Source organism: Gastrolobium bilobum, unplaced genomic scaffold, assembly GCF_033153095.1.
Source record: "Gastrolobium bilobum isolate Gb01-03AN ecotype WA unplaced genomic scaffold, APGP_CSIRO_Gbil_v1 utg57853, whole genome shotgun sequence".
In the NCBI taxonomy this organism is placed as follows: domain Eukaryota; kingdom Viridiplantae; phylum Streptophyta; class Magnoliopsida; order Fabales; family Fabaceae; genus Gastrolobium; species Gastrolobium bilobum.
The window spans coordinates 29,546-47,982 of record NW_026897351.1 but is presented as its reverse complement, the minus strand read 5'-3'; the positions used below and the strand labels follow the sequence as shown (position 1 = coordinate 47,982).

Here is an 18,437-nt window from a genome sequence, read left to right as displayed (position 1 = left end):
TCTGTAAAAAAAATTCGTAAAATTTTTTGACAAAAATATTTCGATAAGAAATTTTGACCGAAAAATATTTTGTCTAAATTCTTTAGAGATTCTAAATTTCGTCGAAAGTTTCAAATGAAACATTTTCCTCAAAACAATTTTAATTGAAAATTTCGACGAAACACATTTCCATCAAAAATTTTCGACGGCAAAAAATTTCATTAAAATTCTTTACAGATTTCAAATTTCGGCGAAAGTTTTCGACGGAAATATTTTCGTCATCAAAAATTTTTGACGGCAAAAAATTTCATCAAAATTCTTTACAGATTTCAAATTTTGGCGAAAGTTTTCGACGGAAACATTTTCGTCATCAAAAAATTTTGACGGCAAAAAATATCGACGACAAAAAATTTCATCAAAATTCTTTACAGATTTCAGATTTCGGCGAAAGTTTTCGACGGAAATATTTTCGTCATCAAAAAATTTTGACGGCAAAAAATTTCATCAAAATTCTTTACAGATTTCAAATTTTTGCGAAAGTTTTCGACGGAAACATTTTCGTCATCAAAAAATTTTGACGGCAAAATAATTCATCAAAATTCTTTACAGATTTCAAATTTCGGCGAAAGTTTTCGACGAAAAAATTTCCGTTAAATTTTTTGACAAGTTTTTTGATAAAAAATTTTCAACGAAACACATTTCTATAAAAAAATTCCGTAAATTTTTTTGACAAAAAAAACATTTTGACGAAAAAAATATTCTGTCAAAATTCTTTAGAGAATCTAAATTTCGTCGAAAGTTTCAAATGAAACATTTCCCTCGAAATAATTTCCGTCAAAATTTTTGTCAGAACACATTCCCATCGAAATTTTGAACGAAAAACATTCCGTCAAAGTTTTTGACAAAATTCTTTTTTCGTTTAAAACATTTGATGGAAGAAATCATTTTCGTCAAAATTGTTGACGGAAACTAAATTTCAATAGAATTTTTTTTTTTGTAAAAATTTCGACGAAAAAATAATTTTGTGACGAAATTTTCGTCTTTTGCATCATAAAAATTTCGACAAAATTTTATGAAAAATCAAGTCAAAAACGGGTCAGGTCAGATTTGACCCGGTTCAGAAACCAAGTCAGGTCAGATCCAAACTGGTTCTGAACTAGTTCAACAAAATTCAATCCAAGTCAGACCTGACTTGGATCAAATTAAAGCGGGTCGGGTCAAAATACCTAACCTATAAAAATCAAGTTGGGTCGAGTCGGACAAAAACCTGATCCGACCTAACCTATGCACATCCGTAGTTTTTGTCTTTAAAATACATTTTGTCTTTCTATGTAATGTCACCCACATGCACAAAAGAAACACAGGTAGGCTTTTTCTGCGAAAGAGAGAAGATAATTAACATGCTTTGGAGTATTGAAATTGCATCGTGTCTGTAAGTTTTGTTTTGTTTTGGATTTTAATATTCTTAATAGTACATGGGTTTCTTAATTATTGAATTTAAATTTATTTATCACTTAACCCACCTTTTATTTTTAAAGTTTTATCAACCATTTACTTTATAAAAAATTTCTGTGGTGGCCCCATTCTAATTAACAACCATTTGTATTATTTAGAAATAACGCGACGCTATATGCAATGTTATTTAAAATTTATTTGGTAAACATTTAAAATTTATCATTTAACTACTAAAAGAATTAACAATTTTTTATTTACCAAAAATTAACAGTGTTTGATTCAACAAGGGTAGAAATGTAGAATTAAACAATAAGATCCAACATTATTATTATCATCTCGATGTTCAAGTTTGGTACATTGCCGCAAAGGGATCATCTCTGGAAGGTTGACTTTGACCCTATGAACTTTGTGTTTTCGCCAAACAACGGTACCCGCAGGAAGCGCGCTTATATGCTGAGGACAAAGGTCTTTTTTTTTTTTTTGGGTATCCTAAGGTCTTTTTCTGATGATAAACCTTCAACTTCTGCCAAAACTGCAGCCAACATTAACGATATATGTTTTATGAAATAGGTACGAATCCATTCCTAATGTTTATACTTTAGGTTCCTTGATGAGGATTTCATTTTCTTCTTCTTCTTCTTTTTTTTAATTGAATTGCTGTTAAAAACATGAAGTTTTCAAATGTTTTGGGAGAAAAGTTTGGAAAGTGTATACTACAAAGAATAAGAGAAGCCATCAGGTCAGTAAGGGAAGTTAAGAAAAATATAGCAAGTACTCATGTAGTACTTGAAAACTCAGTATATTTTTTATTTTATTTAAAAAAATATAATTTACTTTTTTAATTCTATCCATTATTTTATATTTATTGTTAGGGGTGTTCGCGGTCTGGATTGGATCGGTTTTGGAAGCAAAAATTATCTGATCCAATCCCTTCAGTTTATCATGTAATCATCCATTCGATTTGGATTTTTTTTTTTCAAATCCGATCTAATCCAATCCAACTTTTTTCGATTTGGATTGGATCAGTTCTCGATTTTTTGAAAATCCTAAAATTTGTTTCATAATTATTGTGCAAATAATATTTTTTTTCATATATTGACTTTGTAATTTTTTTTTGAAATACAAAAGCATCATTGAACGATATTATAGTTTATTTTTTTGGGCAATAAGATATGAAACTCTACACAGATGAAATTTTGTTGATGAGATGTAACTAGTTTTTTTCTTGAGTTTAGTTGATGAGTTAATAGATCTTGAGTTTATAATTTTTGGGCTATGATTGAGAAAAAGCCCAAGTAGATAGATAGATAGGAATTAATATATTGGATCAATTTCATCAACCAATTCAAAAATTGATCTAATCGAATTAAAATTTGCAGTTTGTTCTCGGTTATCGATTTTCGATTTTTGATTATCGATTTTTCAATTCAGTCACCACAATTTAAATCGATTTGAATTGATTGATGAACACTCTAATTATCGTGATCACCTAAATTTATTTTATTTTACTTTTTAGTAAACGAATCTCTATTCCTTTATCACGAAAGGTAAGCTTGGAAGTTAATTAGGTTGACAATTCGCCAGTTAGGATGGCGATTAAGCGGTTAGGTCACATAAATAGCATTGTATCGGAGGGACATCTACTGAGAACATTTGCAATTTGCAACCTAGAACATTGCTACTTGACTCATGGTTCTGCAATAATAGAAAACTCTTGTCTCTCTCTTTGTCTCTTAGTCATCTTGTCTCTCTCTCGCAATATACCAAACTTGAACAATATAAAAAAATAAATAAACAAAAATAATGATAAATTACATATAAGCATCGTCGTAGGGTAAGATATCCTTCGCCTCTACTTCTCAACACTAAAATTATGTGTTTTGAGGTGAATATTAACTTTTTCCTTGACCACAACAATTAATGTAATAAGCGGTAACTTTGAAGGAATTTAATTATTCTTTTTTAAAGTATAATTAAACAAAAATCTTTAGAGAAAGGAATATAAGAGAATGTAAGCAGATGCCTAGATGGTCAAGGCCAAGGTCATGATGACTCATGTCAAGATACTTCGTTTCCCTTTCAATTTTGTTGAACCTCGCCGCCCGTGTTGGAAATTGGAATTCAATTGTCTGAACTTCGAACTTGCTGGGCAACTTCTTCCGAGAAACTAATAAACTATCCACGTGAGTCATCTCATCCAAACTCGTTTACTTTTCTCTCAATTAATTATTTTTTCTATATTTTTTTAGTACGGTAAAAATAAATAACATAAAATAAAATAAGAATTAATATTTTTCATATTATAAGAGATAATTTTATCTCCTACACACATAAAAATGTGAGGGCGCTATTTTTTTATCTTCTTTTCACATGACCTCACATAAACCCGATATAGTTTTTAGGAATGTGCACAGGTCGAACCGAACCGAATTTTTTGAAAAACCGAATCGAATTGGTTTAAATGGTTCGGTTCAAAACTAGTTCGGTTCGAAAGTGGTTTGGTTCGGTTGGAAACGGTTCGGGTCATCCTTATTTTGAAAAAAAAAAATTTAAAATTTAAAAAATAAGGTTATAAAAATCAATTTGGTTCGGTTCTTAAACTGGTTATAAAAATCGGTTCGGTTCATGAACTGGTTCTTTAATAACCGGTTCGGTTCATAAACTGGTTTTTAAAAATCGATTATTTTAAGGGTAGTTCGATTCGGTTGATTTTTTGATTATTTTGCACACCCCTAATATTTTTATGTATAAGTAGGAGATATATTTTATATGAGAAATATTATTCCCAAAAAAATAATTTGATTCTAACCATCTAAAGTGATAATAATAATTATTATAAAGGAGGGCCTAATTTTTTTTATTACCATTGTGTATAAATATGTGTTTATGGAAAAGATTTTGTTCGTAGAGGCGAAACTCACTTTAATGATTTCTATGCCTTGAAAAAGATTAGTCTTCTTCTGTCGATCGGGGAATACTTCGAGAAAACTAAAAAAGAAAATATATTAGTTTAATATTTTTATGTTATATGAGATAAAAAAATTTTATACATACATATAAAAATATATAGAGCTTATATATTCTTTTTTTTTCTCTTCCTCATATATATATATATATATATATACGGAGTTTAAATTTCTGTAGCTACTGTACGTGTAGCAATCAAATACTTGTCATATATATACGTGAAAGTATTAAATTCGGAGAATGATAACCATACAAAAGATAAAAGCATTAAATGTAAAGAATCATAACTATACACATATCGTTGTTGTACGTAAAACGGCCGTAGAAATGATTTTACCTATATATATATATATTAATATTTAATTTTATTTCTTAGACACGTCAAAATTAGTACAGTCCATATGAGCTCCACAGAGCACGATATATATATTCTGGCTTTGGCATTTCAGTCAATTCAAAAATAGTCGAGAAACTGCTTCGTTACAGGAATGAGATCAGCAACATGGCGTCATTCTTAAAGTGTAATCCACATTATACCAAAAAGAAAAAAGTGTAATCCACGCGTTTGGACGTGAAACATACTTTGTTATAAAAGCAAGAGTCCGCGGATTCATTTAATTCATCTTCCAAGTTCAATTCATCTTCTAAGTTTAAATTTTAAAGCAGTTTCAGAAGTCTTTTGATAAAGTGAGTTGGTTGGTGTTATTATTAGAATTAACATTAATATAGTATATATAACTCATTTGCAGCTGAAATTGTCTTCATTTCCAAAGTTTGCTGCTTTCCTCCATCCATTTATCCATTAATAATTAAAGAAGGCAAGGCACATGGGAGAAGTGGCCGAAGTTCAATATTTCAGATCAGAAATAGCTCTGCTACAGTACTCGGATGCCACCTTCAAACCCCCACTTTCTCCTCTGTTAATACACATTGATTCTCCCACTCCCAAAGGCCAACCTTGTGCCTTTGAATCTGATCCCTCACCCATTGCACAGAACCACCAGCAGAATCAACATCCAAAAGATGCGTGGCTTCCTATCACTGAATCCAGAAATGGGAATGCTTACTATGCAGCCTTCCATATTCTTAATTCCAACATTGGGTTTCAAGCTCTCATGCTTCCTGTTGCCTTTGCCACTCTTGGTTGGTACGTACCTACCTACTTTCCTTAATATATTTTTCTCTAGGTAATATATTTTTAGCGTTAAAAAGTGTTAAGATATATAAAATTATTAATGTAACTTCACTCAACAGTTAAACTTTTGAGTTGAATTAATTCTTTACAAGAAAGAAGTCACGGCACCATTAAAATTAAAAATATATTATGCATTTAATTACATTAATTTAGTACGTCTACTTTATTTTTATTGTGATACGAGTCTTTTTTTATATATAATTTTAATTTCTAAATTTAATAGGACAGTATGTAATACAATAATATTAAAATTCACTCATGATCTGCGTGTGCGTGGAAAACAAAACAGAGCAACTTTAATTATGTTATCTTGTTGAAAATTCAAACCGAACTGCGTCCAATTACTGGTTTTAACAAAAAAATTGGACTCTAATGTTCAACATTTATTCAGTAAACTAGAGGTCTAGTCTATAATATTAACATATAAGGAAAGCAACCCACATGCACACAAAGTCAAGTCCTTCTAGAAAAGCTTCAACTAATCTTACGTATGAGATAAAAAATGAGGATGACTGACAAAGACATACAAACAAAACCAAGTCGAATCAGCCAACCGCAGTCTATGCGAAATCTGTCATGCATACTCATTGGTTTATGTTGACATAAATAATTATGTTTTTTCCTTTTGTACATTATGTTGACATAATATTTATGCCGAATAATAATATTTAATGACTTGCAGGGCATGGGGTATTGTATGTTTATCAGTAGCATTTGTCTGGCAGCTCTACACCATATTTCTCCTTGTTCGACTTCATGAATCTGTCCCTGGAATTCGTTACAGCAGATACCTCTTCCTTGCCATGACTGCCTTCGGTAAGCACAAACTCCTTCTTTATTATATTATACCCAAGGCAAGTTTTTCATTGGAAAAGATAAGAAATATTAATTGTTAATTCAAAGACAATAGAATTTTCATTCCTAATACATTATTAAGTCAAAATAAAAATAGTGAGGCTTAACAGTTACAGTATATTGTTGTGCATGTTAATAGGTAAAGGGATAGTAGGAAAGGTAGCAGCGCTGTTCCCTGTTATGTACCTTTCAGGAGGTACCTGCGTCATGCTTATCATCACCGGTGGTGGGACCATGAAGCTACTTTTTAAGACAATTTGCGACAACGATAATGGGCACACGTGTAATGCACTCTCACTGAGTGCTGTTGAGTGGTTCTTGGTGTTTACGGTTGTGGCCATTCTCATTGCTCAATTGCCCAACCTTAACTCATTGGCTGCTGTCTCTCTCGTCGGTGCCATCACCTCCATCTGTTATTGCACCCTCTTTTGGGCTCTCTCTGTTAAGAAGGGTAGGCCCAATGGTGTATCCTACACTACATCCCTACACGAAGACTCCACTGTGGCTAAGTTCACTGACATTCTGAATGCCATTGGAATCATTGTGCTAGCATTCAGAGGTCACAATGTTTTGCTCGAGATACAGGCAAGTGTTTGATATTGAATAATAGTAATAATACATCCACTTACCCATGCATCACTTTATATTTGCATACTATCTATGTTACATGGTTTCTTCGTTCCTGCAAAGAATCTAGTATGATTACGGTTTTAAGTATAGTATCTCATACGATATATAAGATGTCACTAAGAAAAGATATTGTATATATAATTTGTACTCATTTGTAATGTCACAATTCAAAACCAGCAAAATATTGCCATTCATCATTTCTCCCTCCTATGAAATTCCCCTGCTTGCACAGCTTGAAAAATGTGGTGTAATTGAACATTTTCATGTATCTGCCAAAAAAAATAAAATTATATATGTCCAAAAATATGGCAGCTGCTGTATGATTCAAGGTATCCACACATGGATACGCAATACGATACTGGTATGCCATTGGTTTTGGAGTATCGGTGTACGTATCATATCTGCATGATGTACACCTTTGCAATTGCAACTTAAGCATTATTCTACGATGTATCAAACTATATGTTAGAGATATATAAAATCATTAATGTAGTCTAAGTTAATAGCTTAAACTTTTGAGTTGAATTGGTTCTTTAAATGATATCAGAACCTCGGTGTCCTAGGTTTGATCCTCACCACACCATTTTCTTTATGAAATTTTTTAACACCGGTAGACTATACATCATTCATTTTTCAAGCCTAATGAACTCTCTTGTGAGGGGGTGTGTTAGAGATATATAAAATCATTAATATAGTATCACCCAACAACTTAAGTTTTTGAGTTGAATTGGTTCTCAATGCTATAAATATTTTTAATTAGGTGTAATTAGGTACATGGCATAACCTCAGCTGAAGGACTGTCTTTTGGATATTGGTTTTGCAGGGGACACTGCCTTCAAATTTCAAAGAAACATCCGAAAAACCAATGCGCAAAGGAGTGAACGTTTCATATGTACTCATTGCCATGTGCATGTTTCCCCTTGCAATTGCCGGATTTTGGGCTTATGGAAACCAGGCAAGCACTCCTAGCAGAAAAATTTTTCAAACAATATTCTAAAAATTTATTAGTATCCTTTAACTGATTAATTAATTTGTATGAATGTTTCAGATACCTTCAAAAGGGTTGTTAACTGCGTTCCCACAATTCCACAGGAGACAAGTAACAAAATTCTCAATGGGTGCAATGTATCTTATGGTAATACTACATTGTTTGAGTAGCTTCCAAATCTATGCCATGCCCGTTTTTGATAACATGGAGATAAGATACACGAGTATAAAGAATCAGAAATGTCCACTATGGGTAAGAACATGCTTTCGCCTATTCTTTGGTGGGTTCACATTCTTTGTAGCGGTCACGTTCCCATTCCTGCCAAGCCTAGCAGCCCTTCTTGGAGGCATGACCCTGGTGCCGGTCACATACGCATACCCCTGTTTCATGTGGTTAGCCATCAAGAAACCTCGTACAAGGGGTGTGGTTTGGTGTTTCAACGTTGTACTCGGTTGCTTAGGAATGCTTCTCAGCGCTCTTTTGGTAGTTGCGGCTATACGGACTCTAGCTCTTAAAGGCCTAGATGCTAACTTCTTCAAACCATGATAATATCATCCACAAGTATCTAGTAAAAACTACTTACTAATTAGCAATGATTTATTTCATTTTTCTGCATATAGAATTGATTTTATTTATTACAAAAAATTCAAGTTTAGTGAATGCAAAAAGTGGCCAAACCCACATGTAAAACTAAAAATCAAAATTTTGCGACGAATAACTTTGACATGATCAAAATCTAAACCAAATAAGTACTGTATCAGCCGAAAGCCCAAACTCCTCATTTAAAATTTATAATTTTTCTTTGGGTAAACAACTTCTCCTTTCAAAGGAGAAGTTTTTTTTGGTGCAGCTGACACGTTTTTCTAGCATTGAAATATGTGATATTTTTTTTTTATTTTTTTTTCCAAAACAACTAATGGATCCACCAAAAAATGAACTTAGCTGCAAAAAAAAACTTCTCCTTCGAAATGAGAAGTTGTTTACCCTTTTTCTTTATATGGTAAACGACGACAGTTCTTGTTCAATAAATTAATTATTTTGAAATGATTGGTAAATATAGGTACACAAAATGAATAAATCTTATCGATTGAAGTTAATTTTGTTCAAACAATCTACTTAAAGAAAATATCATTGCGTTTTTTTTTTTTTTTTTTTTGCAAAAAAACATTTCTAAAACATTTTTTGTTTTTGGTGTATGAGAAATATAAGTCTTATACAATAGGAGAAGTCTCCACTTTCCAGCTAACTCAAAATGGTGTGGGACTCATTTCATTTTTTTTTTGCCTTTTTCCGGTACAGTGGGCATTTTATTATATATTACACGCCCATGGTGCCTATGTGTCTTTCACATAAGAATAATTTTCTTCAGTTGCATAAGAAAATATGCTCCCTTAATATATTAACCTTAATTACCTCTTTGACACAAGTCAATCCTTAATATTCTCATAACTTTCAATTCTTTGAGTTAAATACGAGACTAATCCTGAGTCAAGACTTAGTCACATTAAAGTTCTTCGTCTCTTTCCTTTATGAAAATTGAATTCAGATTCTCTCATCTTCTGCTCAGTCTCTCACTAACTTAGCTACTTTAATGGGATAAAACCCCTTTTTTTTTTGGGAGTACAAAAAACACTATTTTCAAACATATTCCACTGCTCAAATCTATCTGCCTTAAGGAGTTTTTGGCACGTACCCTCTCTAGCGGGACAAAGATGGCTCCTTTATCACCTAACGGTATCTCCTGCATTGAACAGACTACAAGAAGAGAAAATACAAAACTCGGAATGCACTTTTTGTTGATAACATTCTGTTTAGGGGTGTAAATGGGCTGGGCTGGGTTTTGGCCATCCTGGCCCAAGCCTATGTAAAAAAAAATTCAGCCTATCTGACCTACTGGCCTATTAAAGGCTTTATTTATAGGCCAAGTCCGACTCATTTTCAAAAATAAGAAAGCTTGACATGGCCTACAGGCCTTGTAGGCCTCCCTGTATATATACCAATCAAAAAAAATAATTATATAGAGCAAAGAAAGTTCCATTCATGCATGCACTAGTACTTCTTATAAGAAAAAAATGACAAACAAGAAAGAGTCAACATAATACATCAGCTCTAGAATGTATATCATAGAGGAATAGAGTCAAAGAAATGAAAAGATAAGAAAAATACAATTACTAGATGCTGAAATAAAGTCTACAAGAAAATGTCATTCATCTAAAAATCTTTAAACCACCATCAAGACAAGGGAAAGAAGAGTATTATTGAAAGATCTTCATCAGTAACATCATAATCCAGCAAGGTACTCATTGTTCCATGGTATTAAGCTGCAACAGCATGTAAAATTTGGAGACATCAGACAAGTTTTCCTTTCATAAAATAAAATAGCACAAAAAGTAAGAGATATTGGTATTTGGTACTTTGTGTCTTTGCCACATAAAATAAATATTATTTTATTATTTTATTTTAATAAATTAAATAGGCCAGCCTACAAGGCTGTAGACCGGGCTTGACAAAATTGGCCTATGGCCTATTTATTAAAAAAGCTTTTTTATAAGCCTAAGCCTACTCTACTTTTCTGAAAGGCCGGGCCTGAGCTGGGCTCAATGTAGGCCGGGCCGTAGGCTGGGCTGGGCCAGCCTGGCCCATTTACACCCCTAATTCTGTTACTGTCATGTGCAATAATAAATACCACATTTAATTAATTAGTTGTTCATATAAATCGAACTGGATTAAATCAAACCAACATAATTTCAAAGCAACCCATACCTTTTACCAATTTATTTAATAAGACTACCCATTTAACATGTCCAACCAGCATTCCAGTAAACATGTTACAGGCAAGCTTAACCTAATTAATATTGGCAAAGTTAGTGATCTAACTAAGAATTTGATTTCAGTAAGTAGTAAACGAGTGAGGCACAAAGTTTAATACTACAGGAGTATCGAGTGAGTTTTCCTTGCCTTGAAGAAATATTGCCTTAAAAAACTAATTGAGAGCATTTTTCCCTTTTAAGTTAAATAAATATAGCCTTATTTACAAAATAAAATAAAATAAATATATTCTTTTTTTATTATTAAAATAAGTTAATACTTTTTTAATATAATTATCTTCTAATTTAATTGTGCATTTATTTGATTTATTCTTAAATAAAAACCTTTGCAATAAATTCGCAAGCTCACCAAAAAAAAAAACTTCAAAACTCTCGCTCTCTTCTTTTCCTAAGCATTTTTATTTTTTTATTTTTCCCACGAGCTATATTTATTATTTCTTTCACAAAATTTTATAAAAAGAAAATAAACTTATAAAAAAAGGCATTTTATATTATAATCCAGAAAAACAACAAAAAATAAAAAAATAAAACATCCAAAAACAACTTGTTTCTCCTAAAGTACTTTTTTCATTATTAATTTATAAAGTGGGCTGCATTGTAACTGAAAGTTGGATAACATGGCAATTATGATATTTATGGCCGCGTTGACACATGAAATAATAATTTAAGTCTGCAGTAGGTCCATTATTTAATTGCAGACTGTACAACCACTGTTGGTCTTCGATGGCCCAAATTCCTGTTCAAATGTCATTAATTGCAATAGGTCCATCATTTAATTGCAGAATGTGCAATGGACATTATTTTCAAACATCCGCCGCTGCTCTAATTCTCTGTTTCTATTATTAATTACGATAAATTCATCATGTTTTAATTGTTAATCTAATTTATAAATATTTTTGCAAAAATTTATAAAAATAATGTAAAATTTTTGTAATTATGAATTAATTACCTGTAGCAGGACAATGATAGCAACTTCTGCATCTAACAGATTATCGTATTACACGGCAAAGAAATTACAGAACACGAAATGCAATGTGTAGCAATAACATTTGACTACTATCATATGTAGTCACCAATCTAATAAATGCAATTCATTCTAAAGTCATTTACAGCGATAAGTACACCCTTTAATGAGAGAGAAAAAAATTTCTTTTATGATTGTATATTTTCAAAAACCAATCATTCATCACCCATGGTCACTGATATACTGATATACCTCCGGCATATATATGATTTTAAGTCAAAAAGAAAAAAATCTTGATCAATCTTGGATAAAAAGAGCTATAATTGTTATTAAATTAATAAATCTCAATCAGATATCTTGTCACTGATTTTATTATATTTTTGTAGAAAAATCTTCAACTTATCTCAGAATTGTATCAGAAAGATTGGACCAAGATATATGATGAAGATTTGATCAAGATATATGATGAAGATTTGATCAAGATACAAGAAGAAGATTTGATCAAGATTTCTAAGCAAGACATAAACTCTAGAAATAGAGACTTAGACCTCAGAGCAGAAAATCTTTGGCTGGAGATAATTCTTAGAGGCTCACGCTGGAGATCAGGATTCTGACGGAGTTGAAGATCGGAGATCATTGATTCTTTTTCTTCTTCTTTATTGCTTTTATGAATTCTTTTTATTATTTTAATTTGTTTAAGCCAGCTATGTCTGGCTAGTTTGTTTATGCAGTTGGAGTTGGGATCACGGACCTAATGTGAATCCTTTATAATTTCTATATTGTTTTTATAATTTAATTAATTTGTTTGTTTTATTCTACCTGGTTTAATTTTTCATTCCTGTTTAGAATTGATCACTCTAAATTAGAGGGCTTTGAGGGTTAGAATTCACAATAGACATATTGGGGTTTTAATCTGGACAATGGTAGAATAACAATTTGTGTATGATCTAGACATAGGCTTACATAGATTGCAGACTCATAATTCATTTGCTTAATGCTTAATTCAAAAGGGATTACTAAGACATTAGAATTCTGATTGGGTTAAAGAGTTGAAATCACTAAGACATTAGTGTTCAACTATTTTATAGGAAAATAATGAATTGTCTGAACAAACGAATTAATTCAATATAGGAAAATAAGGGAGGATCAGAGGTGATGGCTACCGTCTTTTTACAATTTTCAATCAATTTCACATTTTCTTGATATTCTTGACATTCTTGATTTTCTTGCATGCATTTTTTAAATATTATTGTTTTTAAAATTCCAACACTCAATTACTTTCACAACCAAAATCAATTTTATTTTCCAACTTAAGGTGAATAGTTAAACTAGTACTTTGTGCATTAATACTCGTGAAAACGATACTTTTTTTATCACTTTATTACTTCGAACGAACGGTATACTTGCCGATTTCGCAACAGTAACATTATTCACGATGGAACGATAAGTTTTAAACAGAATTATACCGCATATTAAGCTGTAATATACATATAGATGGATGAGATTAGCAATTCCAATTCTACCACAGTTCTGGACTCTGGTCAACATTATTCACAGAGGTTAAGCCTCTAGAGCCGGGTAGGATCAGAAAGAAGGAAAGGGGTTTCTAAATGAACACAATTTACAACATTAAAATTGACACTCAGATATTTGCGGAGACCCGGCATCCATATCACATGTGAGGTTCTAGTACCAAGCAGAATCAAGGGTAACAAAAAATAACAAGAGCTAAAAATGTACGGAAACATATACCTAGAAGACCATAAGTTCGTTCAAAAAAATAACAAGAGACAAAAATGTACCAGCCATCTTTAAATGTGGAAACCCATAGCATATCTGAACAAAGGGGATGGAATAATTTAATTGTAGACACATGAATTCGTCAAATTAAGAGGTTTCCCAAGTTTGTTGCCATGCAAAGTGAGGGGACATCTGATTCTTCGATAGAATTTAGTCTTAACCAATCTTCCCAAGATGAAAGCCCTTGATCTCACTACGAATGTGAGGTTCAGTGGCAATGCAACACTTTCCATGTGCTCTTTACTATTACCAAAAACTGACACCCCACCATAGAGTGGAATCTGGTGTCCTAACACCACTACCGCTACCTTCCGCCGACTCTTCCTTGATTGATAGAATTGCTGCATCTATTTGCCAATTTACACGAGTCAATACAAAAAATATAATCCAATATTTCCATGAGAAATTAGTCAAACTAGTTGATGATGCAAATGCAGTGTGTCTAACAAAACAACTAGTAATGAATCAGAGATATTAACAACTATACAATTGAATCTAGAATAAGACTCGCGCGTCCACTCCATCTCTTGTTTCACTTTTAAAGGCAATGAAAGCATGAGAGGACTATTTGGTTGAACACCGACCAAAATGCCACTCTTCACCAAGTTTTTTATCTAAATGCCACGCGAACAGTGTTATTTTCTAATCTGCCACGGGGGCAAGTTTACTACCCGGTGTAGCGAATTCGGTTTGCTGACATGTCACATTTCTAGTGGATAACAAGTACCAAGTTAAAAAAAAAAAAGTATGGAGTTCTCTACCCCGTGTAGCGAACTTAGTGTCCACTAGAAACGTGACACATCAGCAAACCGAGTTCGCTACATCGGATAGCGAACTTGCCCCCGTGGCAGATTGAGAAATAACACTGTTCGCGTGACATTTAGGTAAAAAACTTGGTGAACCATTTTGATACTGTTCCCTATTTGGTGAAGTATAGGCAGTGTTAAAAAAACTGATGTATTTTAGAAGACAAAGTACTTTAAAAATACCGATAATAAGATTTGAACCTAGACCACTTGAATTATAACTTATTCACTTATCACTAAACCAACTCTAATTATTAGTTAAAATACTTCTAATTTTATATTTCATTATATATATCTAATTCATATGGTTGAACCAGTTACTTACTGGTTAAACCGGTGACCCAATAATCCAGTATCCGACCACGTCGATAACAGGTCCCAATTTGATAACACTGCTTATAGGTCAAGGTTAATCCCGTAAGGACAATAAAAATAATTTATAGCTTGTGATGTATGATATATATTTGTTCTTCACCTAACACTTCCCCCCAATACATCCTTTGCATCAAAGAACAAAGATACATATTCGCAAACTAATAGCTAATGAATTTGATAGATCCTATACATAGAGGATCAATCATGAAAATTAAAGTTATAAACAAATTTTTTTTGTGTGTGGAATAATCTGGATCCAGAATTAATTTAGTTATAAAGATGTGATTACTTAAATGTGCGTAAGGCCGTTAAAATGTATCAAAAATTGTACAAGGTTATTGAAGTAAACGACAAACCAAACTTAAGTATGCTGCTGCCTGTAGCTCGAGGCATTGTTATTTTTGCGAATGATTTATTATATCATATAAGTTTGTAATTACCAAGTAGCAGTTAGAGAATGGCATGTTGTGGGTATCGAGAAAATCCGTGAGAGGTGGTACAGTGAGTATCCAATTACCGTGATGAATTGAGCATTGCCTTTGCAAAAAAGTCTCGGGGAATTGATCAAAATAATTAGCTTTTATAAAAACAAAACAAAAAAAGTATAAAACTTGTGGGTTGTACTACTGTGAGTCTGTGACCTTGGGCTATATCGCTATTGGTATGGAGAAAATCAACAATTCTAATGCAATAAAATTTCTGTGAAGTCACGTGAGAGGTAAGGTGGGTGCCTGCCAATTACATTGAGGGCTATGCAATAAAGTCTCTGTGGGAATTCATCAAAAGAATCAATTTTTCTAAATAAAAAAAAAAATAGTATAAAACTTACAGTTTGGTCCCCACAACTAGGATGATGGTAGAGAGCAGGAGAAGCAGCTTTTAAACACAAGCTTATAAAGAGGGACCAATAAAATTGAACTCGTTCAGTATGTCTGTGCTACCCACAGACTCTTTCTGGCCTCGAAAGGATGCATACATTAGTCCCTTCCTCACATACCCAAGCATGCATGCAACCCTTGGACGCTGCGAAACCACTATCTTGGATTTCTTGCCCTCTATGCTCACTTTATATAGCTATAAAGCCGGGTTTTATTATTTTTTTTCCCTCGTTAATTATTTAATAATTATTTTGTCTCTTATTGCAAACTATCTATCAATTTTCTCCTCTTTAATCGATTGAATTGAATATTTAATTGATTAAACGGTCAAATGAAAATTTAATCAATTAAATCTTCAACTTAATCGATTAAATCTCCCTGTTTATCAGAAAAACAACCTTATGCATGAGAGATTTAATCGATTAAATAGGAATATTTAATCGACTAAATCTTCAAGTCAACAATTTTTGCCTATTTTGACCATTTAATTGATTAAATTTTTGACTTAATCAATTAAAGAGAGACAGATTAGTAAATAATTCTGAATCAGGAGCAAAATAATTATTAAATAATTAATAAGTAACAAAAGGGTGAAAAAAGCCTATAAAGACTTTTTCTTTGTTTTTAAAGTTTAAAAATGCACCAAATAAATCAAGGGTCAGATCAAAGCTAAGCTACACTATTTTTTATTTATTTTTAACTGAAACTGACTCAAAATTTAACGATTTAGATTTGAATCTTTTTATAATCACTCATTAATTATAAAATAAAAAAAATAAAATATATAAATTTTAAATAAATAATCGCAATCAAATAACATAAATACGTGTTAAAAAAAGTATATAACTTTTTCATACGCGAGAGAATCCAAATTTAATATAGTAGAAAGGAATTGAAATTTGAAATAGAAAAGAAAGTAGGTACCTGGCCAGAGGCTAGAGTGAGCTGGTAATAGCTAAGCTGAAGAGGGGTTGAAGTGACGTGAACGCCGAAGAAAGTAGCAGGATTTGTGTACAAGATCCTCACCGTTGAGTTCAACGACAGCATATCTGTTGGTACCCCTGATCCATCATTCCCCGATTGTACGTACAAGTTCTCGAACACTATATTCTGCCCCCAATTTATTTTAAAAAAAAATAAAATTACATAAGTTATTATTTTCCAAATAAAACAAAAGAATTTGAAGAAGACTAATAATCAGGGAAAGGCCCCACAATATTAAATTCTGAGAAATTGTTGATTGCAGCATCCAATCCAAACAAGGAAATTATTTCTCCATTTACTCTCAATCTCAAATGAAATAAAATATGGAAACAAAATTAAATGTGGCAGTCTCCAGAGAGAGAGAGAGAGAAGAGGGCAGTTTTGGAATTTCGCCACATGATCACTTCCCCTTCTCTCTGAAGAGCTGAAAGTTTTAACTGAAAACACAAAAGGAAAGAAAGAATCCAATGGCAATGTACGAGGCACTAACGCATAAGAAAATAAATTTATAAAAAATAAATTTAAAAAAAAAGTGAGCAATAAAACCGAGTCACACAGAGTCAACTCGGATGGATGGTTACCTTAACGATGACTCGAGGCTTGTAACTCTTGCTGGCACCCCAGAGAATCAAAGAGAAGACGGTGAAAAGCAGCACGAAAAGCAGGAAGAAGCCAAAGTAGAGGCGAACGTTGCGGGTTGAGTCATGAACGGCGTCGCCGTCGTCGTCGTCATCGTCATCGTCGTCAAGTTGGTGGTTGTGGAGTTTTTTCCAGGAGGAGGGTTGGCGAGGGTTCTTGAGCGAGACGGAGTAGCGAGAGGTGGAGGATTCACGGGAATGGTGAATGGGAGAGGAGTGGTAGTAATGGAACTGTTGATGGTGAGGAGAACCAACTGGGCTTGAAGCGTATGACATTTTCTCAACGTCGTGGTGGGAAGGGCTCTGCACGTAGTAGAGTGGCCGCCGGGGAGGGGAGCGCGGCGGCGACGACGACGACTGATCCATGCTATTACAAGTCACCTCCGAGTCCGATTTCGTGTGCATTTTTCCTCCCATTCCTCTCTTTCTCTCTCTCTCTCTCACAGAGACACACTGAAGAACCAAACACAAGGGGAACACTTTATAATATTTAACAGAATAAAATTAAAATCAATATCGCCGTTCCCCTATTTAGTATTATTTGATATTAAATATATTAGATTTTTTTAAATTGAATTCTGTGTGTGGAGGTGGATTTCACTTTCGGAAATAAATCTTTTCATATATGAATAAAATAAAAAAATATAACGGGGGGAATGGAAACTATCTTTTGTGACACTCGTGATTTTTATTTCCCCTCTGTCCTGTAACAAATATATTAAACATAACAGATTTTAGTTTATTAAAATTTAAGATGTTTTATTTCCCCTTTGGTACTACTGTCATTATTGGCTAGGACTCTCCTTAAAAATAAAATTATATATTATATATTTTACAAAATATTTAATTATATTTTTCTTTCTTTTTAGAAAATATTTCAACTGACATGTTTTGCTCCTATTGATTTTTTCCTTTATTGGATACTTAATTATTTACATGATTTTATTGTGTAAAGATTTAACGTGAAAGTATTTTTTTTATATGTTCGTTGATTGATTGATTATTTTTTTCGTATCTCAAATTATATATATTTTTTATACTCAAATAAATGATTAATTTATTTTGTAAAAATTGTTTTATTTTTTGTCAAACAAA

The 18,437-nt window shown here is 32.5% G+C and overlaps 2 protein-coding genes across 2 annotated transcripts; one reads left to right on the top strand and one right to left on the bottom strand.

Annotated features, from left to right (window-relative positions):
• Nucleotides 1–5,228: 5,228 nt before the first annotated feature.
• Nucleotides 5,229–8,615, top strand: LOC133306175 (lysine histidine transporter-like 8). Its single transcript, XM_061506457.1, has 5 exons — nt 5,229–5,548; nt 6,279–6,412; nt 6,591–7,036; nt 7,905–8,036; nt 8,130–8,615. Exons 1-5 carry the CDS (start codon nt 5,229–5,231, stop codon nt 8,613–8,615), a joined length of 1,518 nt encoding a protein of 505 aa, XP_061362441.1.
• A 5,097-nt stretch (nt 8,616–13,712) lies between these two features.
• On the bottom strand, nt 13,713–17,769 carry LOC133306176 (uncharacterized). The gene is made up of 3 exons (XM_061506458.1): nt 17,286–17,769; nt 16,645–16,830; nt 13,713–14,008 (listed from the first exon to the last, which is right to left on the bottom strand). Exons 1-3 carry the CDS (start codon nt 17,757–17,759, stop codon nt 13,721–13,723), a joined length of 948 nt encoding a protein of 315 aa, XP_061362442.1. The 5' UTR covers nt 17,760–17,769; the 3' UTR covers nt 13,713–13,720.
• Between the last annotated feature and the right edge of the window lie 668 nt (nt 17,770–18,437).

Excerpts from the sequence above, each read along its gene's own strand:
- LOC133306175 (XM_061506457.1), top strand. The coding sequence starts at position 5,229 with ATGGGAGAAGTGGCCGAAGTTCAATATTTCAGATCAGAAATAGCTCTG. Across the intron at positions 7,037-7,904 it reads ATGTTTTGCTCGAGATACAG|GGGACACTGCCTTCAAATTT; the intron begins GCAAGTGTTTGA and ends TTGGTTTTGCAG. Across the intron at positions 8,037-8,129 it reads TTTGGGCTTATGGAAACCAG|ATACCTTCAAAAGGGTTGTT; the intron begins GCAAGCACTCCT and ends TGAATGTTTCAG.
- LOC133306176 (XM_061506458.1), bottom strand. The coding sequence starts at position 17,759 with ATGGGAGGAAAAATGCACACGAAATCGGACTCGGAGGTGACTTGTAAT. Across the intron at positions 16,831-17,285 it reads AGCCTCGAGTCATCGTTAAG|AATATAGTGTTCGAGAACTT; the intron begins GTAACCATCCAT and ends AATTGGGGGCAG. Across the intron at positions 14,009-16,644 it reads TCACTCTAGCCTCTGGCCAG|ATGCAGCAATTCTATCAATC; the intron begins GTACCTACTTTC and ends ATTGGCAAATAG.